General features: G+C 43.3%; 2 protein-coding genes across 2 annotated transcripts in view; one reads left to right on the plus strand and one right to left on the minus strand.

Annotated features, from left to right (window-relative positions):
- MFSD2B (MFSD2 lysolipid transporter B, sphingolipid) overlaps positions 1-4,357 on the plus strand; it is a 33,855-nt gene extending 29,498 nt beyond the window's left edge. The window contains exons 13-14 of the mRNA XM_050315732.1: positions 468-644; positions 1,696-4,357. Coding sequence (XP_050171689.1) covers positions 468-644; positions 1,696-1,753 — 235 coding nt within the window. The 3' untranslated portion in view covers positions 1,754-4,357. The remainder of the gene's footprint in view (positions 1-467; positions 645-1,695) is intronic.
- A 3,790-nt stretch (positions 4,358-8,147) lies between these two features.
- Positions 8,148-17,659, minus strand: LOC126640390 (WD repeat and coiled-coil-containing protein-like). Its single transcript, XM_050316140.1, is given in 7 exon segments — positions 8,148-8,763; positions 10,213-10,330; positions 13,467-14,803; positions 14,806-15,335; positions 16,835-16,874; positions 17,117-17,235; positions 17,590-17,659. Coding segments are annotated over 4 exon segments (2,232 nt in total). The 5' UTR covers positions 15,317-15,335; positions 16,835-16,874; positions 17,117-17,235; positions 17,590-17,659; the 3' UTR covers positions 8,148-8,497.
- Between the last annotated feature and the right edge of the window lie 8,917 nt (positions 17,660-26,576).

Raw genomic sequence — 26,576 nt, forward strand, 5'->3', positions numbered from 1 at the left:
TGGTTCTGGAGTATCTTCAGTGAGGGAGACTGCACACTCTCTCTGGGCAGTCTGTTCCAGTGCTTGGTCACTCACACAGTGAAGAAGTTCTTCCTCATATTCAGGTGGAACTTCCTGTGCATCAGTGCATTTCCTGATGTGGAATTCCACTATTCTCGCTTTAAAAGTATGCAGGTAATTTGTCCAGTTTCAACAGCAATAATTAACTTAAATAGGATAATAATAATAACAATAATAATAATAATAATGCTGAGAAAATACAGAGGTAATTGAGTTATCTGAAGCTGAGGGCAAAAATGAGTTTTGAACAATAATATTTGAAACATATAGTGGGGAAAAGGAAAAAAGAGAGGCGTAGGAAAAATGGAGAAAAGGTCTTGAAGAGTGCTGGGGGAGAGAAGGAAGCCACCAGATGAACTGCCTTTTGACTTTGAGCATACACACACCAATTATTTCCATTTGTTTAGGTTTACAGGATACAAACCAGGGATATGCAGACAGTCAGATGATGTGATCCTCACCCTGAAAATCCTCATTGGAGCGGTCCCTGGTATCCTCATCTTTCTGGGTTTATTTATACTCTTTTTCTACCCAATCACTGAACAAAGTCGGAAAGAAACAAAGCTTGCACTTGAAGAGTTAAGGTGGGTTTGGACTGGCAGCAAACAGCAGCAACATCCCTGCAGCAGCTCTCAGTCATACTGGCAAAAAAATGATTAATTGCCAAACTACATCTCTGTATTCCTTACAACAAAACAAAAAACCCCACTCTATTAGTCAAATTATTAGCAGAATGGTACCATTACGTGCTCCAGTATCTCATTTCTGGAGTGTTGTATGACCTGCTTAGAAGACCTTTTATCAGAAATACCAACTGCTGTATTTTACTCCTTCTCTGGGGTGGCTAACAAAGCACTACTGTGGTCCAGTGTTTCAAGCCATAAATGAGGAATATTCTATGTGGATTAAACTTCTGGAGAAAATATGAATAGTTAAAATGTACTTGTATATAGAAAAGAAATGGGTTTGTTGACTGCATTCTTGGTGTTTATGGCATATAAGAAACATCCAAACCATTTAGTGGCGTGGGCAGAAAAGACTGTGGGAGAAAAAGAGAGGTCAGCTTTGAGCTATTGTTTGCCTTCTCATCCTGTCATTCTCCCTTCCTCCCCTTTACCCCTTCTACAAAGATAATCTTATTTAGCTCAAATGTATCCACCTCTGTCAAATGATGCCCCTTTATACTGAGGTCATCCCTAATAACAGTCTATCACAGCAGATTGATGGATTAAATATCAAAGTATGCTGTTATTTCTGTCTTGTTTTTACTATGCCAAGTTACTGGAATTGGAAACTGATTTCCATGCTAAGGGATCCATCCCAGGGCCTAAGCATGGGTATCTGGGAACAGTTCATGCCCTAAGGTATCTAAGATACCTGTATGGGGTTGGCAAATATGCCACAGGCCTCTTGTACAACAGCTGCTTTTTTTCAGTGGCAGCTGCAGACTGGAGGGTACAGGGTAAACAACCCAAAAATGGGACTGGTCCCTTTGTTTAGGAGCCTCAACCACTGTCCATAACAACCACACCTTGCTAGAGATTGTCAGCTGTTTGAGATTGCCAAACTGAGCTCGGTTAGTTAGCAGCGACAGGCAGAAGTGTGTTCATGTGTCATTTGTTCTGCTTTTAACAGGAGGAGCCATCAAAGCACAGAGAACTTGGATGACCACAAAAAGGACACCTCGGTCTGAAAGCTCTGAACACAGTGACTTTCCAAATACGGACTCACATCCCACCAACAAACCCCATGAGAGTTTTTTTTCTAGGTCGTTTCTCTGCTCACATTTTATCAAAAGGGATAAAGGGTGATTCTGATGTAATAATGAAATCAAGAGACGACACCACTGTGCAAACACACACCTAACTCCATGCACTGTGCCAAAAAGGACGCTACACATGTTCAGGAAAGCAAGCTATTGAAGGCTTGAGGGCCTTTTGTTTGTTTTTCAATGATTAATGGAAAGCTGTGATCTCATTGCACAGGAGATTCTATGGATTTGTAGGTCAAGGGGAAAAAAAAGTGTAAATGTGACCATAGAATTATAGAATGTCTTGAATTGAAAAGGACTCACAAGGGTCATTGAGTCCAATTCCTGATGCACCACCCAAATATTAACTCACAATATATTTCACCCTTAGAGGTGTGTTTGGGAAGCACTTGGGAATACTGAAGTATATTATATAAAGTTAGGATTTATTTTGTTTTGAAATTAAGCAAATCACTGATGCAGACATGTTTTGAGGATTTTCTCACAGAGTTTTTTCTGAGAGAGATTTTGAGGTAATTTGACTTCGTAGATTTTATATGAAACAGAACCTTACAATTCCTGTTACTAATGTTTCTTGCTTCTGAAACCTGTAAACTGATTTCTCTCAGAGAATGAGAACATTTTCAAAATCAACATCTCCCCTCAGGATATGCAAAATCAGTAGTCCCTTCCAAACATTATCATTCAGAAAATTATCATTCAAATTTCTGTAAATTTTGGCCTTTAAATAATCATGGTACCCATTTCTCACATGGTGTAGGCTCCCTGCCTCACTAGAAACCTTGGCATAGCTGTTACTCTCAACTTGCACATATTTTATAATAATGAGGCTACACCTGCCTTTTAAATGGTGATTTTTTCAGTCAGGGATGTTATCCTGCCTTAGATACATTAACTGAAACCTCATTTCTACTGTGGATTCACACTGCTGAACACATTTTGTCAGATGAAAGACACACCTAACCTCAGGTACCTTCTGGAGCACTGAAGTTCAGACCTGTTCTTTCTGGGCTTCTGTGGTCAGTGCAGAGACCTGCAGAGACTGGCTCCAAGCTTAAGCTAAAATGACTGGACCCTGAAGATGTATCCAAATCTGGAAGGGACAGTGAGGAATTTAGGAGTTAAAGGCTTGTTCACCTCAAAGAAATTAGCACAATACAAGACAAGAGGTGACTTTCAGCTCACTGCCTTCACCACATGACTCTGTGAGAGGGTGCCTTTGTGTTGCACCAGAAGTGCCTTTGGAGGACTGGCTCTCCACTGTTTGGGAGGACCTGGAGGCTGTGACCACAGGTTTGCTCAGGGACATCTGGGAGGTGACTCACAGTGCTGGGACTGGAAACTGGGAAAGCTTTTACTGAAGGACACTGTGAAATAAAATCAGGGCAGCCACAGAGTGTCTCTTTAAGTTTAGTACTGAAACCTTGTCAAGCAAGTGTGAAGTCTCAGCCGTGTGAGCTGTTGTAATTCAGCAAAATGCTTGATCAGGAGTGAGCTTCTAAGGATATATTTTGAGTGTGTGTGGGTAAGAGTTAACTACATTTAAGATTTCTGTTGAATTGACATCTCAGGCTGTTTGTTTTTTTTTTTTTCTTGTTTCGTTTTTTTGACAAATGAAGATTTGTATGCCTGGGGCATATATGTTTAAAGCAATAAAAACCATAAGCCTGTTTACAATTTTGAGTCTGATGGAATTCGAAATAGCATGTTTACTGCACTTTGAAGTAAGTTATGTAGGTAAGTTATGAGCTAAGTTATGTAGCAATATCACATAGCTTCAAAACATCACAGAGAACAGTTTTGGGCGTTTGATTTATTCTGTTAAATTTGTGTGTTTCTGAATAGTCTGCTTTAAAAACAATCAGAAGTCCCAATAAAGTCTGTTAATGTTTTTTAATGGGTTATGTTTTCAGCTGCTATAAATCTGTAGCTACAAGGCAGTGGGTCTGTGTCAGTTTATGTAAGCTGAATACTTAGCCCAGTGATAAAAGGGTTGCAGAAATTGCTGGCTGGGGTTGAATGGAATCATTTGAATGTGGCTTAAGGTATTATTTCTAGATCAGTTGTGCAATTGCCCCAAAACTGCACAACACCCAATCTGAATTCAGACTAGGTAAACTTAGTTGATTGTAAACTGTTTTCCTCTTCTCCAGAGAGACAGTGTGATCTTTATATCACTGAGATGTGCTCAGTCCTCACTTTGCATATGGTATCAGCAGTGGGAACTGCCAAAAGAAAAGAGAAAGCTGTAGATAAAATGGAGCAGACTATTTTTATATTTTGAAAATCTCATTATTTTATTTGATTGTCAGAGTTGTACTTTTGTTAAGAAAATGAGTGTATTTTTTAAAGTTAAAAGAATGGAAGACTTAAGTGCAGGGTAAGATTATTTTTGTACTTTTCTTTTTTTAGGTCTCAGTGTTGGTGCTGTAAAATAAATGAGCTTTGTATGTCTCCTTGTCAGTTTTAAATGACGTGTATGCCTTGCATATGTTCAGAAGATATGACTGAAAGAAACAGATTCTTATGTTGACAACCGTTCAGATTAAATGCTAATCTAATGTAAACCTCCTGCCTTCCTGCTGCTTGGCAGTAACAGGGCCCAGTTTCAATCCCCAGGGGTTCTCATTCAGGTAATACCCAAAGACAGTCATAAGAATATGGGAGATTGGATTAAACCAGTTGGGTGCCTAATGGACAGCACTTCCCCACCTGCTTGCAAGCAATTCCAACAAATGGATTTACACAGAGGAAGGAAAGGGAAAGATAATGGAGTTACATGTCACTGGGTAGTGCTCCATAAGGCAAGCCATTCCCAATTTCTTGTCCTTGCAGAAGTATGGTGATGGCAGCTCGAAATCCTCCACACTGGGCTGGCTGCTGGCAGTCGGTAGCTGAGCTGGGCTCTAGTCATAGACTCATTAAGATTGGAAAAGATCTTTAAGATCATCAAGTCTGACTGTCAACCCAGTCTCCTCTTCCAGTTTCATCCCCCTTGTAGTTCCTGCCTAGCAATAATCACAGAAACTCAGAACATGCTGAGTTAGAAGGGACCCACAAGGATCGAGTCCAACCCTTAGCCCTGCACAGCACCATGCCCAAGAGTCACACCCTGTGCCTCAGAGTATCATCCAAACGCTTTTTGGACTCTGTCAGCCTTGGTGCTGTGACCATTTCCCTGAGGAGGCTGTTCCAGTGCCCAACTGCCCTCTGGGTGAAGAACCTTTTCCCAATATCCAACCTAAACCTTCCCTGAAACCTTCCAAGGTTACACCACCTTCCTGGTTGATCAGCTCCCTGCGGGTCACAGGTAGCCACACATCGGAGCTGCTGTTCCCGCCAGGCACAGATGGAGGGGCTTGGTTGCTGTTGGACACCAGCTGTGCCTCCTGCAGGCGTGTTCTCCCTCCTGCCTCGCTGTGCCTGCAGGTCCCTGAGCTCCCTGACCTGCCTCGGCTTAGCTGGATTAGATCCCTTGTGCTGAGTCCCCCACTTTAATAGGTGGATACCACCTCAGACATCTGTCCCTGCGGAGCTCCTGAAGGCTGAGACCTTCCGTGTCAGGTCATTGGATTTTCAGGGGGGCCTCTGAAGATTTGAGTACTAATTCCTTAAATCACTCCTGTACCTTATAAGAGTTGTTGCTCAGTTCAATCCCTGCTGTGTCCTCTCATCTCTGTTCACCTTCTGCATTCCCAGTAAAGCAGTTGAAGTAGACAATGTTTTAAAGCAAACCCTGCTTTTGGGTTCAGAGTTTGTTTCCAAGTATCACTTCTTCATTTCCTTCTCTACTTGCCTTTCTGGGCTGTAAACAGGAAGCCTAAAATTAAATCAATCTTCTTGAGAAGAAGAATTTCCATAAGGGAAACTCGTGTCCTTTCAGACCTGGTATTTGTTGTCCAGGTCTGAAGATGAGGAAGAGAGGGTAAGTTAGTTCAAAGTCCCATTCAGTAGGGTACAGCCAGCAGTCTAGTGCCTAGTGGTCAATCATACACCTCATATGAATTTCATATCACAGGTATGTAAAAACTCTCTCAAAGTGTTACAATAGAGTCTTTCCCTTCAGAAAACTCCTAGGCTGATTGATGGAAAGGTTAGTTGGATTCACATGTCTGGCAGGTGAGGGAAGGAGTTTTGTTTTCCGGCAATTTTTGGGACCATCAGTTCCTTGTGCTCCACTTTTTTTTTTTTTTTAATTTTTTTTTTTTTAACCTTAACTCTCTGCAAGACCACGGTTCAGATACCCAGCAAGAGTGCCAAGTATTATGGTTACAAAAATGTGTGTAAGTTGTAGGCTTCAAGTATGAAATCAGAGAGCTTTCACATGACTAAGCACCAAAGCTGCTGCACAAACCAGACACTGTCTCACTGGGAAGCTTCACTGAGACCCCTCCTGGAGTGCTGCATCCAGCTCTGGGGCACCCAAAATAGGAATGGTGTGGACCTGTTGGAGTGAGTCCAGAGGAGGCCATGAAGATGCTTAAAGGGCTGGAGCACCTCCCCTGTGGAGACAGGCTGAGAGAGTTGGGGCTGTTCAGCTTGGAGAAGTCTCCAGGGAGATTTTAGAGCACTTCCCAGTGCCTACAACAGAGTTGGAGAGGGACTTTTTCCAATAGCCTGTGCTGAGAGGACATGTGGGAAATGGCTTAAAAGTGACAGAGAGATGACTTGGATGAGATATTGGGAAGAAATTACATTCTGTGAGGGTGGTGAGACACTGGCACAGGTTGCCTAGAGAAGCTGTGGCTGCCTCATCCCTGGAAGTGTTCAAGGCCAGGTTGGACAGGGCTTGGAGAAACCTGGGATAGTGGAAGGTGTCCCTGCCCATGGCAGGGGGGTTGGAACTAGAGTATCTTCAAGGTCCCTTCCAACCCAAACCATTCCAGGCTTCCATGAAACAAGCAATTCTATTAACGTAAGGATTTCATTGAGAGTCCTAGGGTTATATTTTAAATGCAGTATTTGTCCACATGCACATAGTGCACCATGAAGAGCAAACTATTGACATCTTCTAATGGGTGACTTGCACTTGCTGTGCCTGCTCCAGTTACCCCACATGGCAATGTCCTGTGTGCAGGTAGCTCTTGGTGCTTACCTGGGGAGCTGGAGGAACTCTACAAATCTGTTTGGTGCCATCTGAGACAGAGCACACTGCTGGTGGGAGACTGTCTTTTGTCAGTCTAGACATAATACAAACAGGCAGTAACTCCAAAATAAGCAGCTAATTTTTATACTGTTTTGCTGCGTAACAAAATTATAGAAGCAGCATTTGAGGTATGAGCAATCCAAGGCCAACATGTCACGCAGAGCCAAGAGTGCTCAGCCCTAACACTTTCCTCCTTAGTGGGTTAGTGGGATGTTGGAACCCGGAACAGGCATGAAAAAGGACTGTCAGGTGGCTGTGAAGAAACGTGGACCAACCCCAGCACCCAGCCTGCTTTGAATGCACACCCCATGCTCAGGCTCTGGATTCAGTGACTTTCTGGTAGCTGTAATCACAGACCACCTCCTGATTAAACAGTGACCATTACTGAGAACAGATTGTTATGTAAAGGATGAATCCCACAGCTGCCAAATGATTTCCCCTATTTCCCTTCTCCCCTATTCATCAAAAGCTGTAACTTCTAATTGTACCACCCAAGGCTGAGTGCTCTCTGCAGCTTTTGCTAGTGTTGTAACTTCGATATCGTATTTTTGTGGACAATTTTTTTTGACAGTGGCTAAATCTCCAAATAGGCAATGAAAAAAAAAAAAAAGATTATCTTAGTCCTGAGACAGCAGCTCCAGTTCTTTAATCTAGTCGCTTGATGCTCTCTCACATAATAAGTGCCACTGTGAAAGCCTGATAAACTGCTTAATGTTATCATGCTGTGATTTTATGGGGAGCAATCTTGGATTAGTCTTTTCTTCTGCTGCAATCCACGTTACATAAACTTGTGCTTACATAAACTTTTTCTGATTTCACCTTCGTATTTTCTCTCTCTCTCTCACTACAAAAGCCCATGGAACATGTTCTTCTGTCAGCTTTTAACTGGATGTTCTCACTGCAAAAGACGAGACACATGACAGCCACTTCCCCAAACCCACACAGAGCTGGAAGCACAGAGAGGTGTTAAGGGCAGGCACAGGAGGGGAACAGGATCTTGATTCTGCACACCATGGGTGATCCATATGAACCTACTTTGTTCCAAACTCTATGAACCTAAACTGGTGCTTACGCCAGTGCAAACCCACTTCTGCAGGCACTGTTCCTGGGTAACACCAGTGTAATATTTCAGGCTTTGGCAGAAGGGAGGAAATGGGGGAAAATGCAGCATTTTCAAGGATTTCTTTATTATCCAAGTTTACTATTCGTCTAAAAACACCAACGTATTAAAGACCAAGATGGAAACTTGAGCTCAGAAATTTGTAAGAACGCGTGTTTTCAACCGCTGCTACAAAGAGCTGGTCTGTACTGCAAGAGGCATAGTTAAAAAACACTGCTCAGTATAAAAAAAAAAGTTAATGTTTCCAAGGATCAAATAAATAATTTACAATGTAACAAAAAAAAAAAATTACAGAAATCCCAACAGATATTTGAGACTGCTGTTGAGAACCCGCAGTCCTAAACAGTAAACGTAAAAGCCCCCCATCACCAGACAGGCATCACAAAATCACTGCCAAAAACTACATGTTATTGCCGGGCTGTTCCGAAGGGCTGCCGCTGTCCAAGGTCTTGGAGGAGCAGTCCCTGAGGACTTCCGAAGTGATATCCAGGCTTTCGGACGAAGCGGATCTGCACCCTTGTGTGGAGCTGATGATGTCCAAGGTTTTGGAAGAACGGGCACTGTAGCCTTTCGTGCTGGCATCTCTTACGACGATCTCCTGAGCGGGTGCGAACGTCAGCGGGACAAAGCCCTCGCTGTCCGCCGTGAGAACGATCCATGAGGAACCTGCCAACACATGAAAACATCTCTTGATGATTTTTTGTGTGATTAGGTAAGTTGAAGGTATAAAACCTATTTCTTCCAGAATTAAATGCTGCTGTATATTTACAGCTTTTCTAGCAAAAAAAAAAAAAAGTATGGGAAGACACAGGTTGTATAATCTCCAAAATAAAGGATACTTAGCAGCTATGACAAACTTTGCCACTAGGAGATGAGAAAATAATAAATGTACGCTTCGAACGAGCAGGAGGAATGAAATTCTTAACAGAGGTCATAAGCATCCACACTTGTTTTTAATTAGGTATTGATAAACTACTTCACAGTGCTAAAGCAGTGCAGATACTGTAAAAAGCAGAGATTTAGTATATTAAATTACAAGTTAATGTAATAAAGACAATGCAGAAACTGCTTTTATTATGTAATTTCAATATCCTTAATTCCAATAAATACAAGGAAGAATACTGTACTATACTGTGCAAATCCCGTGTCTCTAGTCCCCTTGCTATTTGACTCCATCATTAGCATTTTTTTTTTACAATTTGAAATAATTCACTGAATCTGAAACACTGAGTTCTACCAATATATATAAATCAGAAAATGTTCATGCTTGTATCCATTAAGCTGCTGAAGCAAGAAAACAGAGCTCATGGTGGGGTGAGGGAATTCAGAGAAACATTTCCAGCTGTTTGTAAACTTAAATTACGTAACTTCATGTCACAAGTAAGGTCACAAGAAGATTGTAGCTTAAAAGCCCACAACACTTTAATCTTTTGGTTTAATATCTCATTTGGACCAAACTTGAAAATACCATTCCTACTTTGCCCATTTATATTGCAAACAAACATATTCCAGCAGCTACTTAAAGAGAAACAAAATTAGCACAATGGTAGGAAGAGCAGCCTTAGGCTTTGGGATGGTTGCCCAGCGGTCTGCGAGGAGACAGACAGCAGACAGACATGGTGAGAAAAAAGCTGGAATGTAGTATAGGGAACCCCTGGAGTATTGGGAGATCATATCCCAAAAGTGTTTTCTACCTTTGCCATGAGTAAGACACTCCAAGTTGACACATACACAGACACACAGGATGGGCACGGCATGAACTGATAACAGCAGAGAAGACGACAGCACTAAGACAGGTAGTTTTCTTCACTGCAAAAACTGACGTGAAATGCACTGCCAGAGTGTACAGAACTACTTCTCTGTTTTCAAAAACAACAAGATTTCTTAAAGGAGACCAGATGCTGGAGCTACAGATTAAAATGCAAAAAACTGTATTCCCAAAACCAGCAGACAACCCTAATCTCCTCGTTACTTAGACTTCTCTCTTCAGAATAGCTGAAAACATAAATAAAACAGTACTGACAGTAACTTCCCTGTGTAACCAGCTACTTGGTAAGGGGGTATCTGGGCAAGACATGTTTAAAGTGTTGGTATGCCTGGATAATCACAACATACCATGCTGCATTTCCACAAGAGAGAGGTTGAATATCTGCTGGACGATGTTTAGGCAGAGTTTACCACCACAGAGAAGAACGGCCCGACTTTCATCTGAATCACTTCTGGAAAGCTGCTTCTGTAAATGCAAGAGAGTCCTTAGATGCTGTGATGTGTATTTAAGCATAGATGTCAAAATGGCATTGATCAAAACAGCATCAGACGTGCCTTCAGTGACATCATTTACAGAAACTCAAACACTACAATTCATTCAGACCCATTTGCAAGATTTATCCCTTAACGTCTCAGCTCTCAAACAGCAGGTCTGTGAGTGGCAGCAGCAAGGACCGGTGCTCATTCAGCACGTGTCAGAACACCAGGAGAGGAAATCATGCACTGCTGATGAAGAAACCATGAGCTTCATCCGCAGCACAATCCTCACACTTATCCTTCCATCTGTGAGGGATATTTCCCCAGGGAGTTTGTAAAGCTGCAGGTTTTCCATCCCCCTCCCCGTCCCTGATCCACAACTTAAGAAGATGAGAGAACTCCTGCTCATGAATGCTGTGGCAAAGGACAGACTCACAAGTCAGAAGAGCTTGTTTGTCTCACACACACACACAATGGGTCAGGCTGGAAGGGACAACAGTGGATCATCTGGTTCAACCTCCCTGCACAAGCAGGGTCATCCCAGAGCACATTGCACTAACCAAACTCAAAGGGAAGTAAGTGGAAGTTACAAGAAATCCCTGGTTTTATTTGGTCTCTAAGATAGCATTTTTTTGCAAAGAAACAGCCGACCGAAAACAAGTGAAAATACAAATTCAGAGCAGAAGCCACATAGCCAGCCTAAATTTGCATATTAGCAAGATTTGTCATAATATAATATGAGGTAAAAGCATGGATTTATACTGACGAAACTTAGATCTCTCTCTTTAAATGTCATTACCATATTGTAGCACTGGGCTCAGGAAAGCCCAGATCTAATTTTTTCCGAAGTCCAGTATACTTTTAGAAGTCCTCAGTATTTATATTGCAATACATCTGTACAGTGCAATTTTATATAGCACTATTTTAAAAAGTCCACAGTATTTTAAATAGGAATAACTGCATTACTACACTTCCAAAATGCTTTTTAATGGTTTTGCCACATAAAAGACCTCTGACCATTGCTGCCCCAAGCCTTAAATACAAAAAGCACGTCCAAGGAATACTCCCAATGGGGAGGAGCAAAGTATTTTTTAAACCTGCAAAAGCTCAGTTTTTACCAATACTACAAATAGTGTCTTTGTGTAGGATAAAATTCACAAAACCACATCACTTTGCAGGGAAGCCTTGATAACATCTCTGGGTCATGACAAACCCATGATCAAGTAAATTCTCACTCATTTTCCATGCTGTGGATGGATCCATGCACCCACAAGGAGTGTATGGCAGAGGGAAGGGTGGAGATCACAGAATCCCATGATGTCCTGAGCTGAAAGGGACCCACAAGAATCATTGAGCCCAACTCCTGGCCCTGCACAGGACCATCCCAAGAGTCACACCATGTGCCTGAGAGCACTGTCCAAACACTTCTTGAACTCTGTCACACTTGGTGCTGTGATCAGTTCTCTGGGGAGCCTGTTCCAGTGCCCAACCACCCACTGGGTGAAGAACCTTTTCCCAATATCCACCTTAACCGTCCCCCCTCACACTTTCAATGCTCTTGCACTGAAGATTCTCACATGCTCTTTGCCTTCTGCACCGATAAACCCTGCCCTGTCAAATACCTGCTTATCTAGGACATTTTGGGTTTCCTCAATGTTTTGGAAAATGCAGCTAATCACCTGGGCAGCAGAGAAACCACCAGTGCCCAGCACACGAGGTGAGGATCCCTCTTTGCCTGTTAATGATTTCCCAATCAAAAACACTCTGGCTAAAGTTAAAACCCAGCATTTTCTGCCATACTTTCCAGTGTCACTTGTAATTCAAAAGTCAAATGCTCTTCTTGCCACAAATCATCAGTAAGCAAAGTATGTAGGTGAAACTGAGGCACTACTTTAATTTGTGAAGCTACACATGAGGGCAGCTAATCCAGCTCTTGGAATCATAGAATGGTTTTGGTTGGAAGGGACCTTAAAGATCACCCCGGTCCAACCTCCTCTCAGAGGGAAGGACACCTTTCAATAGACCAAGTTGCTTAAAGCCCCATCCAGCCTGGTCTTGAACACCAAGACAAGGTGTTACTTAGACCTCAATTTCAAACCACACGTAAAAAGAAAACTGATTACCAAAATTTAACAAAGATTTGCGATACCTCAAATTAAAGCAGGTTTCTAAAAAACAACTCAGACTTGCAGAAGGAAATGTTCATTTTTCAGAGTAACGCCCCAAACATAAGTAATATTTGAGGTAGAAAAATAAGTTATTATAGTTACTAAATGTTTACAATGGAAAAAAGTGAAGAGAGTGAGGGAACATGATCTAGGACCTAAGAGTTCAATGCTACAAAAGCTGATATTAATTTTTTGCAATAATAAAGCTGAAATACAAGAGCTTATTGAAAGGAAAATGGCAGTTGAAATGACTTTGAATATTGACTAAGGTTTATTAATCTGAATTCTAGAGGAGACCTAGTAGATTTTTGCCAGGTTTTGATAATCAGGTACCTTACCCTTTCTAGCATGAGATTTGCAAGAGGAAATCTTTCAGCCAAGGAAAGTGTTTTTCACATGAAATTTCACTTTAAATCCATTTTTAAGCTAAAGTAATGGAATTATCTATTATGTCCCTAAGAGTCTCTTTTCTCCTCAGATGCTAATTAGCAACCTTTCTGTTTCAGAGCTAAAGCAATCTGCTTTTGTTTCAGCCTCCATTATTTTAGTTGTCCTCATAGGAGAGTGGGAGTTTGATACCAATTCCCACACGTGGAAATCTTCGCTTGTCTAAATTTCTGAACTTTAGAAGTTGCCTAGGAAAAACACTCCCTTCCTAGAACTCCACATAGAGCTTTAATTCCACAGCTGAGCTGCCACATGTGGGTCCTGTGGAGTCTCAGCAGCCTCTGTGCAGAGGGAGCAGGAATGAGCTGAGGGGTTCAGCCCAGCACGACGGAGCTGAACATTCCAAGATATTCCATTGCAGGAAGCCTGCAGAGTAATGGGATTTCCAACAGGAGTCCCATCTGCAGGAGCAGAATGGAAATCTAATCCTATTGACCATTACTTGAGCATTACACAGAACATACAGCCATAAACAGATTTCATCACTATGGCTTCCAATATTAAAATTACCTGGCAGGTGATGTTAATAAAAGAGGGCTCCTGAGAAGATGGATACACTGGAAGGCTCCTCTTCCCAGATTTTAGCAGCTCAGTTAATTCACAGAGGTGCTGCTGCAATTCTGTGAAGTTACCAGACAGTTTTTCTACATTTTTCAAAAAGTAACTCGCCTCCTTTTCAGTGAACAGGTTATTCTTGTAAGAATTGGGTATTTTGGAAGCTGCCTCTGCCTGCCTTTTTGGAGACGTTGGCTTGTTCGACGCGGCAGACAGTGCCAGGGTCCGATTGACGGGTTCAGCATCCAGAGTCTCGACAGCTGGTGGTAAGTTCAGGGGAAACTTTTTGTCTTTGAAGTTGCTCACGTTCAACACAAGGTTTTCCTCATAAGCAGGACTCTTGATTTCTTCAATGAGTTTCCTTCGGCTCGTAGGGGACTGAAGGGGAGAGCGATCCGGTATCAGGAGCCCACGGCTTAGGGGGTGAACATCTCTGGAGGGATTGTGAGGAATGTTGGAGAGGTTCAAACTGGAACTGCCATTAACTGATGGAAACGTTGAAGGACCCATTTCAAATATCAGTTTCTTAATCATCAAACGGATCATGTATTTGTCTGACCTTGAAGAGGGAAGAAAGGCAGGGTCACTGAATTTTTGGCTTCCAACCATGATCAGCAACAGTTTATTGGTCAAGAAGCACAAACCCTTTGGTTTCTCACTTTTCTCTAGTTGAATTTGTTGAATATTGGGTAAATTGGATGAAGTCAGTGAATACACTAAAATAACATTACAAGTATTGGAGGCAACCGATACAGTTTGAGTTCTGGGGTCAAAAGCCATTATGTCAGGAACCAGAATTCCCGGGATGCTGGCTTTTTTGGTAGAGGTAACCCTTTTTTCAAAAGTCACCAGGATGAGGTGTGAAGAATCTTGGCCACTTCCCGTCAGGTAGTCCTTGGGCCTCAGGTGAATGAGAGGGCTGGAATCAGCACCCTGCTTGCTGGAAAGTATGTGAGTGAGATCCACAGGAGATGTCACTACAGACAAGGGTTTCTCAGAGTCCAGTGACTTCTTCCCCCCATCCACGGAACACTCCTCCTCCCCACACAAGCTGGACTGAGAGGGGAAGGACTCGGTTTCAACGCTCGACGGAACTTCAAATGCAACACCAGCATTTAAGCCACAGATCTTGTCTAGCGGGAGCTCAGTGGCAACGGCAACCTGGAAATTCTGTGTCGCCTCCACGGCACAGATGTAGCCTCCCACATCAAAGATTGGGCAGAAAGAACAAGCACTCAGTGTTTTCTGATCATCATCCCAAATGTAGGAGTGAAGGGCACTGCCCACCCCACGACCAGGCGGTTGCCTTCCTTGGTCCAGCAGGCACAGTGGACGAGGCCGCTGCCTTTGATCTCCGCGCTAACTCTGGAGTTGTTGAGGTGGACAGAGGGTAAGACGGAGGCGTCCCGGGTGGTCAGCACGGCCAAGATCTGCTTGCTGGGGTGCCACACGCAGCCCTGGGGCAGCACGGGGTACGGCTCGCTGATGTCGCAGATCTGAGACACCAGGAGGTTGCTCCTGTCGGCGCCGCTGAAGCAGAGCTGCCAAATGGTGATGTGCTTCTTGTGCTGCACCGTGAGCAGGGCCGGGGCCTCGGGGGCACACGGGCCCCAGTACAGCCCATGGACATGCTCAAACTGACCAAAAACGCTCGAGTCACCGAATTTGGGCTCCCCATTGTGAAGGTGTAACGCGGTCAGGATCACCTGCTTCCCATCTGTCCAGGCAAGCCCATGCACAGGGTGGATCGCTTGGCATAAGGCATTGAGGCCGGTTCGCAGAAGCTTCGCCTTTCCCAGCTCCATGATTTTTAAAGTGAGACATCTAAAAAAATTAGAACGAGAAATAAAAATAAACTATTGTGGAGGATAGAGGACAACACCTGTATGATTACTCAGCTTCTGATCCTGCCAGCGCTGGACTCATCCTTCCAGTGAAGTCAATGTAGATATAATGTTCATCTATGCTTAGTTAACAAACCCCAGAATTTTTAGGTTATGATATTTCCACAGTGAAAGGCAATTTTAAGAGAAAGAAACTTTGCTGTTTGCACAGCCTTACTGCCAGATTTTTGCTGCATTTTCATTGCAACACCAGTCGTTTCATTCCAATCAGCAAGCTGCTGTTCCCAGAATATTTTCTGATTTACTTCAGTATTGACAATTCTCAAAACATCACCTCTGGCTCTCAACTTCACTGACCATTTGTGATCAGATGAAGTAATCCCTTACAAGTATAACCAAGCATTAATGTATTATCTACAAATCTGATCCTGTCTTAAGCATGTGAGAACGAGGCATGTTTATTCCAGAAGGCTCTCTAAAAAAGTAAATGCAGTTTTGAAGAAAGTTGGGATCAAAGCAGATTTTTCTGCGGAAATTAATGAGAAAAGAATTTTCAAAAAACCATAGACAAGGCATCAACACTTCAGAAGAGTCTGGGATTTTACATGTATTTCTATGAGCTGTGAGCCCAGCTGAGCACACTCTGAGCATAAAAGCCAATTCAAAGGAATCTTGGTTTCCTCACTTAAGATTCTCCACAGGATTTGGCACAATTGCAAAGCCATGGCACAGAATGAGTTGCAGCTCTAGTGGGAAACATGAAAACAAGAAGTGTTTGAGAAAGTCAAATTTTCAAACTGGGAGGGCTTATCCCAAAATGCAGGGCCTGGCACCACTTGGTATTTTAATTAACTGTTGGTGGATGATCCTAAATTTGGAGGAAGGGGATTGCAAGAGTGGATTTCAAAGACTAAAATTGCAAAGAAAGTTATGTTATGTTGATCAAGATAACTTCTTCTTAGACTAATAACAAATGCAAAATAATATACTTAGCAAAGGAAAAAAAAACACCACCAACTTGGATGCCTCTTCAGGAATAATCTCCTAAGTAGATGTATAGCAAAAAAGGATCTGGCTTACAGTGGATCACAAACTAAATGTATCAGTAATGTGAGAAACAGAATCATTCTGGAATGTTTTTAAGAGGGATGCCATACACAAGGCAGATAATTACTCCTCTTCCACACTGCTAACAGCATTTCCATTGGAGTACTGCACATACTTCTGAGTCCAAGCATGATGGAAACCCATAACAGAGCTCAGGGACCAGACAGACATGGGAAGAGAGTGAGTGAAGATTGTGAGTGGAAACCTGAGAACACCCATCAGCCTCCTGACAGGAGAACATGGATCCCTTGCACTCCAGGTATACTCTGGATAGTGCAAGATAATAATCAGCTTAGTTTTAGCAAAGATTTAGGTCAGCTATTAAGGAAAAATTGCGACTATAAGTGATAGCTAAGCATCGAAGTAGGTTACCTTGGGGAGTGGGGGGAAGGCTCTCCATGAATTTCATAATCTGTAAGAGCCAATTAAGGAAATGCCTGTCAAGGATAAATTTAAGTACACTGGATCCTGCCTCGTGGTGGGGAAAGCACTATTGGAGGTATTTCCAACTCAGCTTCTCCACCATCCACCCGGCCGCTCCTGTGCACTCCAGCATAACCAACCCCAATCCCGTCCAGCAGCCACCACGTGCAGGAAAATGAACGCTGGGTGTTGGCTGCGCTCAGAACCCACACACTGCTGGGCACCACTTACTGATGGCAGGGAGACACGAGGTAACGCGCCTCACAGGACACGCCAAGATGCTAAAGCCTCCTGGGCCATCTGGAGAGGTCCCTGTGACACAAACGATGTTTCCTGCTACCCCGGCAGACCTGGAAGAGCAAAAAGAGCAGGAGACCCACTGGCCATTGCCCTGCAGTGTCCCGTGCCCAAACCCCCGCCGCCTCCTGCAGCGCCCGGCCCGGGCCCAGCTCCTGCGGCAGGTGCCACAGCACAGGCCGGGAGCTCGGCAAAACACGGAGCCCGCCCCAGCCCCTCGGGGCAGAGGAGCCGCTGCGGGGACCCCCCGGCCCGGGGCGGCCACGGCAGCGGCCCGGGTAGCGCCTAAACCCACCCGCCCGCCCGCGCCGCCGCTCCCCGCGCGGGCCCGCCCGCACCGGTATTCCCCGCCTCCCCGGCGGCCCGCCCGCCGCTCTCCGCCCCGCCGCGGCCGCAGCCTCGCTCACCCGCCCTGCCCGCGGCCCAGCCCGGCTCCGCTGAGGCGGCACCGGGGCCGTGCAGCCCCAGCAACGCTGGGCTGTGGCGGGCACCGCCTTCCCGCACGGCCCGGGCCCGCCTCCCCTCCCGCACGGCCCCTCACAGCGCAGCACCGCCCGGCCGCTGGGGGCGCCCGCGCCGCCCCGCTGGACGCTCCGCAGCGGCCGCGCTCTGTGACCCGGCGGGCGGTGCCTGCATCGGGGGGTCGCTCTGCGCCGCTCCGGCCTCCCCGCGTACCCTCAGGAGCACCTGAGGGGCGGGGGGGATGCAAAGGGAACTTACAGAATGTCCGAAGAGGCTCGTTGGGGTCATCGAGTCCAACTCCTGGCCCTGCGCAGGACCATCCCAAGAGCCACACCGCGTGCGTGGGAGCATTGTCCAAACGGTTCTTGAACTCTGTCGGACTTAGTGCTGTGACCGGTGCCCTAGGGAGCCTTTTCCAGTGCCCAAACACCCTTTGGGGGAATAACTTTTTTCCTAATATCTAACCAAAACGTCCTCCGGCTCACCTTCACGCCATTCCCTCGGGTCCTGTCAGTGGTCAACAGAGAGAGGAGACGGTACCTGTCCCTTTGCTTCCCCTCACGAGCAAGTTGTAACTGCAATGAGGTCTCCCCTCAATCTCCTCTGGGCTGAACAGACCAAGTGCCCTCAGACGCTGCTCATGAGGCTTCCCCTCCAGACCCTTCACCATCTCCACGCTCCTTTGGATGCTCTCTGGTAGCTTTTGATGTCCTTTTTATATTGTGATGCCCAAAACCGCACACAATATTCAACGCGAGGCCGCCCCCGTGCAGAGCAGAGCGGGACAATCCCCTCCCTCGCCTGGCTGGCGATGCTTTGCCTCAGGCACCCCAGGACACAGGTTGGCATCACGCAAAGCATCACCAGCAGATTGAGGGAGGTGGTTGTCTCCTGTCATCCCCTCCATAGCTCCCGAGGGTCACCCGCTGTGTGACACCTCCGAGCCACCACCCCCAGGCTCTCGGAGAGGCCTCAGAGGGATCCCAGGAGATGCCTCCAGCGGGAGGACAGCGGGGTCCCGGTGTGGAGTGTGACCCCCAATGTGAGGGGCCACACCGAAGTGAAGAAAGCTTATCAATATAATACAGAACTACTCCAATACAACTTACCTGGTCCCAGTCTATTGCATCAAGCATAACTCTTTAAAACTCTCCAAGGCCTTTTAAAAGTTAATTATATTGCAACGCTCTGCCACTTTGCCACTCCTCAGCCCTGCAGAGCAGCGCGATCATCATATAGTTTTTGAAACTCACACTCTTTATAGGATGTTGAAATACTGAAAAAGGTGCCTTGAAGAACTGCCAGAGGTGTTGAAAAACGTGCTTAAAATAGTTGCAAGGTCAAATGTGTAAGTAGCTGAAACTTAGCAAAAGAAGAACACTAGGTGGTGACTTGGCCATATCAAACGAGTGCTTTTACAGAGGGTAAAAAAAAAAAAAGGCATGAAAAAGCTCTCAAAGTTAGTGAAGGAAGGTTTAACAAGAGCAATGTATGGATTCAAATACGTAAGACACAGCTGTGAGCCCGACTGACCACTGGAACAAACTACCAACAGAGCAACTTGATGCTGAAACTTGGTGACTTTCAGGCATATACCATTTAAATGCAGATTTTGCATCAGTCACAGAAAAATTTCTGAGCTCAATGAATAGATTATCAATATCTATTTATCAATGGGATACAAGGTAAAATTTCATCTACTGTCTCTAACCAAAAAAGCTCAGCATAATTTGGCTGTTTCATACCTGAAAGGGCACCTGCAAGATGCCAAAAGACAGGTTGGTGTGTTTGAGAAGGTTTTAAGGAGTAAGAATTTACTTGTTCTTGCACTGCTTATAGTGGCAAAGGTTTATGGAAAAGAAATCCCTGACCATTCAAATTGAAAAAAGTTAGTTTCCAGGTTGCTTTGGAAGCTTGTTCAGAAAAAAAAATTGGTTGTGGGATAGAGGCAGAGATGGCTGGAGGTGAAGAATAGGATTTGCTTAAACTGTTGTATTTTTGAGGCATTCTGCCAGCTTCAAGCACTTGATGCTGTGAGTTGCAGTAAACATATATATAAATCAAGATTTGAGATCATTAATAGATTTCCAAGGTTATGTTTTTTAGTTTAGAAAGATAAGCAGTGGACCTACTGTGATTTATAATCAGTTTATGATCAGTTTGCTGATAATAATTTTAATCTCACAAGAATCACGTTGAACAGTAATGATTTTACATTTTTCTATTTTCATATAAACTTAAATTGACCATCCATATTAATAGACAGAAATAAACATTTAACCACAGTTAAATGCCTCAAAGACATTTTCCACATTAAATGCTTATTTTTGTTTCCTATGCCTATAATTATACAATTAAGTATTTTTAAGGACTTATTTTCATCATGTAAATTCTCTTATATTTATAAATGCTATGAGTTCTACAAATGAACTGAAAACATCACAAAAACTCATAGCTAATTGAAAATCGGAAAAATAATATTTCCACTGAAATGGAGCTGACTCAGAATCACAGAATCACAGAATCAATCAGGTTGGAAAAGACCTCTGAGATCACTGAGTCCAACCTGTGACCAAACATCACCTTCTCAACTACACCGTGGCACTAAGAGCCATGCCCAATTTTTCCTTAAACACCTCCAGGGACGGTGACTCCACCACCTCACTGGGCAGCCCATCCCTGTGTCTAAACACCTTTTCTGTGAAGAAATTTCCTCCTAATGTTCAACTTAAACCTCCCCTGCTATAGATTAAGACTATGTCCTCTCATCCTTGTTACTGGGGAGAAGAGCCTGAGCCCCACCTGGCTACAACCTCCATTCAGGGAGCTGTAGAAAGTGATAAGGTCCCTCCTGAGCCTCCTCTTCTCCAGGCTAAACACCTGCAGCTTCCTCAGCTGCTCCTCATCAGACTTTTGCTCCAGACCTTTCCTCAACTCTGTTACCCTTCTCTGGACTCGCTCCAGCCCCTCAATGTCCTTCTTGAATTGAAGGGCCCCACACCGGACACAGGAGTCAAGGTGTGGCCTCAGCAGTGCCAGGTACAGGGGAAGATTTAGTGCGTTATCCACCACCTTGGGTGATGGCATGGGGTAAATGAGGGCATCAGAAGGGCAAATAAAAAAAAAACCAGCTTCAAATAATGTAAATGGTTTTTAAACCTATTAAAACAAGGCAGAGGAGGCTGCACCATTTCCTGGCCAGAGCACAGTCTCCTGCCAGGTGCTAAACTGCACTTTAACTCTTGCCTGTCCCATTCACCCACCCCAGCCAAGCGCTCCCGGCTGCCCCTCACCCCCCAACCCACCTTGGATGGACCCTCTATCCCTGCACCTCATCCTGCCTGCCTGCCCTCATCTCCTGGTTCCCGCTCTGCCACGCACCTCAGAACCACCCTGACCAGCAGGATGGGTCCTCCCGTGCCCACAGCGCCTGTCCCAACCTGTCCCAGAACTCAACCCACCAGAGTGCCAGGACGGCGTGCGGGTCGTTATTATTACACCTCAGTGTTTATTTCTATGCCCACAGTGTGTGTCTTACTTGTGTAACCACAGCCTGGTTATTTTGCCGTGCAGAACAGCGTGGCAATGGCTGTAGGCTGCTTGGCCAGCAGCCACAAGCCACGGCTAGTCACAGAGCTTATTCCTCAGCAGCTGCCCTGCAAATAAACATCTCTTGTTTTCTTTCTTTCTTTTCCAGACTTTTCAAGCTGTTCACTGCTGATACATATAATGTGTCTGTGACTTCGGGGCTTTTAATGACACAGAACCCCTCAGGAGATGTATGTAAGGTAGAAAGTGAGGCAATGAAATTATGCCAGGAAAAGCGTTTAAAAGGCTGAAATTACAGAAATTGTTTCCTATGGTCATGCTCATTAAAAGCACATATTTTGGCTTTTAAAAACATGTGATTGCATTGAGTCAGGCCTATCCTTAAACATTGAGCAGGCTCACGAATCTGTTCTCAGACTCTGCACAGAGAGCAGATTTGCCTTCTCGTAACTTAATTTGTTGTATCATTTGGGTGTCTGCTTTTCAAATTAGTTGAAACACAGCATTAATAAGAATAGAGGAGAGTCTGAGATAGAAGAGTTATGAATATCTGTTAGAGGGAGGGAATGGCAGGGAGGGAAGGTGAAATGGATGTGATGGGCAGACATGCTGAAGAGTTATTATGTGCGCACTCTGTAGATGTTTTTCTTTGCTCTTACTGAACATGTACACATTCAAAGAACATAATGTTACAAGGGAAAAGAATAATTTGAAGATACTTCTTTTTAACTTCACAAGCATCATTTAAAAAATATATATATTTAATCCAGGCTATGGACACTATTGAATGAACAAATTGATCTCATAATCGTATTTCTTAATGGGAAAACTTAATGAGGCACTTCCATGTAATTTAGACCTCTGAAATATGATGTGGTAAAGCCTAAGATCGGTAGCTAAAAGATACAGATGTTTTATGTGCTTTTTATTATTAGATTAAAATGTTTCTTCTTCATTTTGGGAGGTGATTAGTAGTGAAGATAATATAAGATGAGCAATTTTGCAGAAAATTGCCTACTCCTGAGTCAATATCATGGTGTTAGAAGAAGGCAGACAGTGCTGGGAGGTGTGTGAAGAAGATCCTTGTGTGCGAGACTCACTGAGAATCGTGTCTGCTCGACTTGGCTGAGTACAGCCAGACGGGGTCACAGCGTAGGCAAAACTGAATCTTGTGCTCAGTAGCACAAGGCCTTGCAGGGGATTGATTCCTTGTGTCTCCAAGCTTTGAGGTGTGGAGGGGATCAGTGCAAACTTTGGGGATTAGAACAGCGATGGAGTGAGTGGGAATTACTGCTTTTCTCTGCAGCTGTAACTACCACACCTCTCCAAAGTAGCTTCCACTCCACTCCAAGTCTCCTCAAGCCTGCCCTAGCAGGTCCAACACTTTGCTGGTTGTTGTAGAGACAAAGGAGCCCCAGGATGTTGTTTATATTAGTTGTCAAACAGCTGATTGTTTCCTATACCAGGAAGAAGGCATGTGCAATGTAGCAAACTCATGTTTTGTCATCCCCTGCAGTTGTTCACGCTGTCACAGCCTACTTTTTCTGTGTGTGAAAACCTGCACCAGTGCTTTTCTGTGTCTGATACAGGCTGTCAGCTAAATTCTATTCACTGTGCTGCAGTTTAGGGGAGACACTGGATTCTAGAATAGGGCAGAGAAACGAGGTCCAGGGTGGATGTCTGTGAGAGAACTTGGAGAGTGGTATTGCTAAGAGGAAAGGAGACCTAATGGATAGAACAGTTTTCAAATATTTAACATTCAACTGCCCAAAACAAGGACATAAAATGTGAACAGTCAAAATATTTGATTTGAGGCAGGAAAACAGACCTTCCAGAGCACTGGCATAAAGCTCTGTGCCAACCTGATGTAATTGCAGTGCTGTGGAAGTGCTGGGAAGTAAAAATCAGTCTTCAGACTACTCACACTGTTTGTTGTATACTGTAAATAACACTCAAAACCAGAATAGCATAATGTATATTAAAAATAAGTTAGCCTTTTGAGAACCTTTTCATTGTAAAATTTTTTGGGGTAAAACAATTGTGTTGTAAATAAGGAGTTACGATAGGACAGTCTTCCTTTGGAATAATCTTTCCAAGAACATTTCCAGGCACACATCTTAAGAACAAATAATATCTTCTTTTAAATTACACATCCTTGTAACTGTGGTTAATCCACACTTACACAAACCATATCATTACAGATATTTAGAAATATCTTGTGAAATAGATTGTTCAGATATTAATCTTTCTGGTAGGCACCTGGTGTCCCCTTTTGCTTTTGCCCCCCTATATAGAAATCTATTCTCCTTCTTCTCCGTAAATCTTGCTGTGAGAACCCTTTCTTGTGGCTGTAACCAGTTCAGTCCTAGATACTTCCTTCTCTTACTGATGCATTTTCTGTTTTCCTTTTATGTAACTAATCTGCAAAAGCACTGCTTTTGTCTTTATTGCTGCTTAGATTAATCCTGCATTTCTGGCACACTGTTGGCATGCTCAGTTTTCTTTTGTGCTATTAACAGGTACAAGTGCTTTGAGATAACAGTGTATCAATGAAGATCAGTGTAGCAACATTTTGTGTTGCTAACAATATCACTGATATTTAAGTAAAATGTTAATGAGGAAAGGTAGACATGGAAATGAAGATGACAGCTGTGTACAAGTTGCACGAGCATAAGAATATTTACAAACTGAGTGAAATCGTGACTTGTTTGAAGTTCAGGGGAAATTCTGACAGTAATTTTCAATGGAGCCAGTACTCTGACTTTTCTTCTTTTTACTCATTTGACTTATTTTTGGGTGAACTAAGTTTCTCAGGGAAAGATAACAAGGGAAACAATTAACATCATACTTACAAGTCAAATAGTGTTATGCTCTCTAAGGTAGGTAGCATGTAACAAAATGCAATGAGCCTTATTGTAAAATGCACTGAAGTGTTAAGCTTAAAAAGAAATTTATTGATAATTACAAAGACACAGAATTCATAGACAGATAAAAGGTATGAGCTATGATGGCAATGGCCATGTTAGTAATTAATTGCTGTGACTTCTCTATGCTGGAACAACTGTGCAGCTGAGCTGTAGGTTGAATTGAGAATCTGATCCACTTTAAAAGTGTGTTGGTAGGTGTCGTTAGCCCCATAAATGTTTGGGTCCATATATTTCCATCCAGTGGCTGCAGGATGAATGACAAGTGGGATGGATCCTTGTCAAAGGACAGAGGTTGTCAAACATTAATGGTTTTAACTGGCAGGTCTGTGTAACACTACAAATGTCACCTCGTGTGCAGGAAGTCCATCTGTACCCATCCTGAAGTTTGACACCACGTGCCTCCAAACACTTGATCTCACCTGGCTGTTCATGCACATGTGTCAAATAATAGTGGAGGAAAGGGAAGTGTAAGGGTCAAGGACAATGCACTGAGCACTTTGGAGACTCATATGAGAGGTACCCAAATGTCATTAGCTGGGGGCTAATGGCAGCTCTCTGCTTGTCCAACAGGTAATAGAACCAGCCAGAAGTACTGAACCTCAACAAAGTGAGTTTGCATTTAACAGAAAGATTGTGAAATTGCCTCAGTCTGTTGGAAAAACAAAACCACAGCATTGACTAATTAGCATATATATAAACATATAAAATTACTATTAACATATAAACCGCTAATACGTAAGTTAATTTCAGTTGTGTCTGACAATAGAAAATAAATTTCATATGTGAAATTTCATAACTCCCGGGAATTATCTTGTCTAACTCCACGTGCTTAAACGTGTCAGAGTCCAGGTCTAAAGAATGGGTTAGTGCAACCTGGTACTATATGTTGGGTTTTTTTTTAAGAACCAGTTAGACCTCTGTCCGACAGAGGTTTCTTAATAATAATTGGCACTGCCCTGGGCTGGAGACAGACTCTTCAGCTACATTTTGAATGGTGAAAATGGTCCAATGCTTGTGGTTTTCTGTTAAGGCAGGAAAATCTGAAAGTAAAAATGACTAAAAATAAGTTCATTGTCCAAGATGAGAAAACACAGATGAAAATGAGAATCAGGGGAAAGGAAGTTAGGCTTGATTATACTGTTTATACTACTTCAGTGATTGAAAAGATATTAAGGGAAATTCAAATGAGTATAGGAAATACTGTTTTAGAACAGCAGAGGAAAAGAGGGAAGAACTAGTTGAGGGTGGTGCAGGGCCTACTTTATACACTTTCTGCAGTGAGCTCTCACTTTTTAGCTATTAAAAAGAACAACAAAATAATATTTCATTGTGCAAAGTCAGCATCATAGATTGGCCAACAGAACATCAGATTACTCTGATTTTGTTGCATTTCATTTGTATATTGTTTTATTACGGTTCTCACAAAATTGTTTTCAAAGTCAAAAAAGGAAAAGCCTATGTGGAATGTAAAACTTCTGTTGTTAGCATTTTCTCAAGAAGTGGGACAATACCAAAAAAACATGAAGAGAAAGCAGACTGCTGCATGCTTAGCAGGTAACTTATGGAAAATGTAAGCTAAGTTTTAATTTTACTTTGAAGCAGATTGTACTTCTAAGTAAAGCTATAGCAACTCCTAAAAATATGCTGGGATGCATATAAATGTGCTGGATAAAGATGCAGAGTCATTAAAATGGAAATTTAGACTTTGTGGTATGTTGTTTATTCCTCACAGGGGAAATGTTTTGGAAGAGCTGGTACACCATTTAGACTTCTGAGAGCCACTGGTGTGGCATCATGAGTGGAGTCATTCTGCTTCTACTTCTAATTTAAGCTCCCAGTCTTCCTAACTTTCCTCTGCTTTAATTACAGGAGATAGACTTCCCTGTCAGGTGACTCTGGACAGGAGCTTAGCCCAGTAGTCTTGTTATTCTTCCAGAAGAGCCTGCCCTTTCTCCTGGTGAAATAAGGACTCAAAAAAGGGGGTTAGTGCCTTCACAACATTTAGGTGATCTAAACAACTCCCCTTTTCCTAAATTGACTGATTTGGGCCCTATGAAATAGCACTTCTGGAGGATAGTGAACGCTTCTCAGTCTATGCTTTTCTCCTTTTCACAGCCTACTCTCTGCTCAACTTGTTTGGTCCAAATTCCTTCTCTGTCTCCACATGCCTTTATCACTGTTTGTGCAAAAATCTTCTGTACAGCTTGTGCTTAATAGGACAGTCATCTTCTATCTCTCTACTTCACTGATTCTCCATCTGTTCTCCATCCAAACCAAAGCTGAAAATTTATCCTCTGCTTTGCATAAATCTTTTCAGCATTTCTTCCAGTGCTTTTATTGCTTTCAATTTTAACTTTACAGCCCTGTGATAGACACTAGATAAGATAGTTCTGCACTGCACTACTCTCCTAAGTCATTACCTGGAAACAAATATTTTGTTCAATTGTTGTCCATTT

Source organism: Myiozetetes cayanensis, unplaced genomic scaffold, assembly GCF_022539395.1.
Source record: "Myiozetetes cayanensis isolate MyiCay16 unplaced genomic scaffold, myiCay2020 scf2-11, whole genome shotgun sequence".
In the NCBI taxonomy this organism is placed as follows: domain Eukaryota; kingdom Metazoa; phylum Chordata; class Aves; order Passeriformes; family Tyrannidae; genus Myiozetetes; species Myiozetetes cayanensis.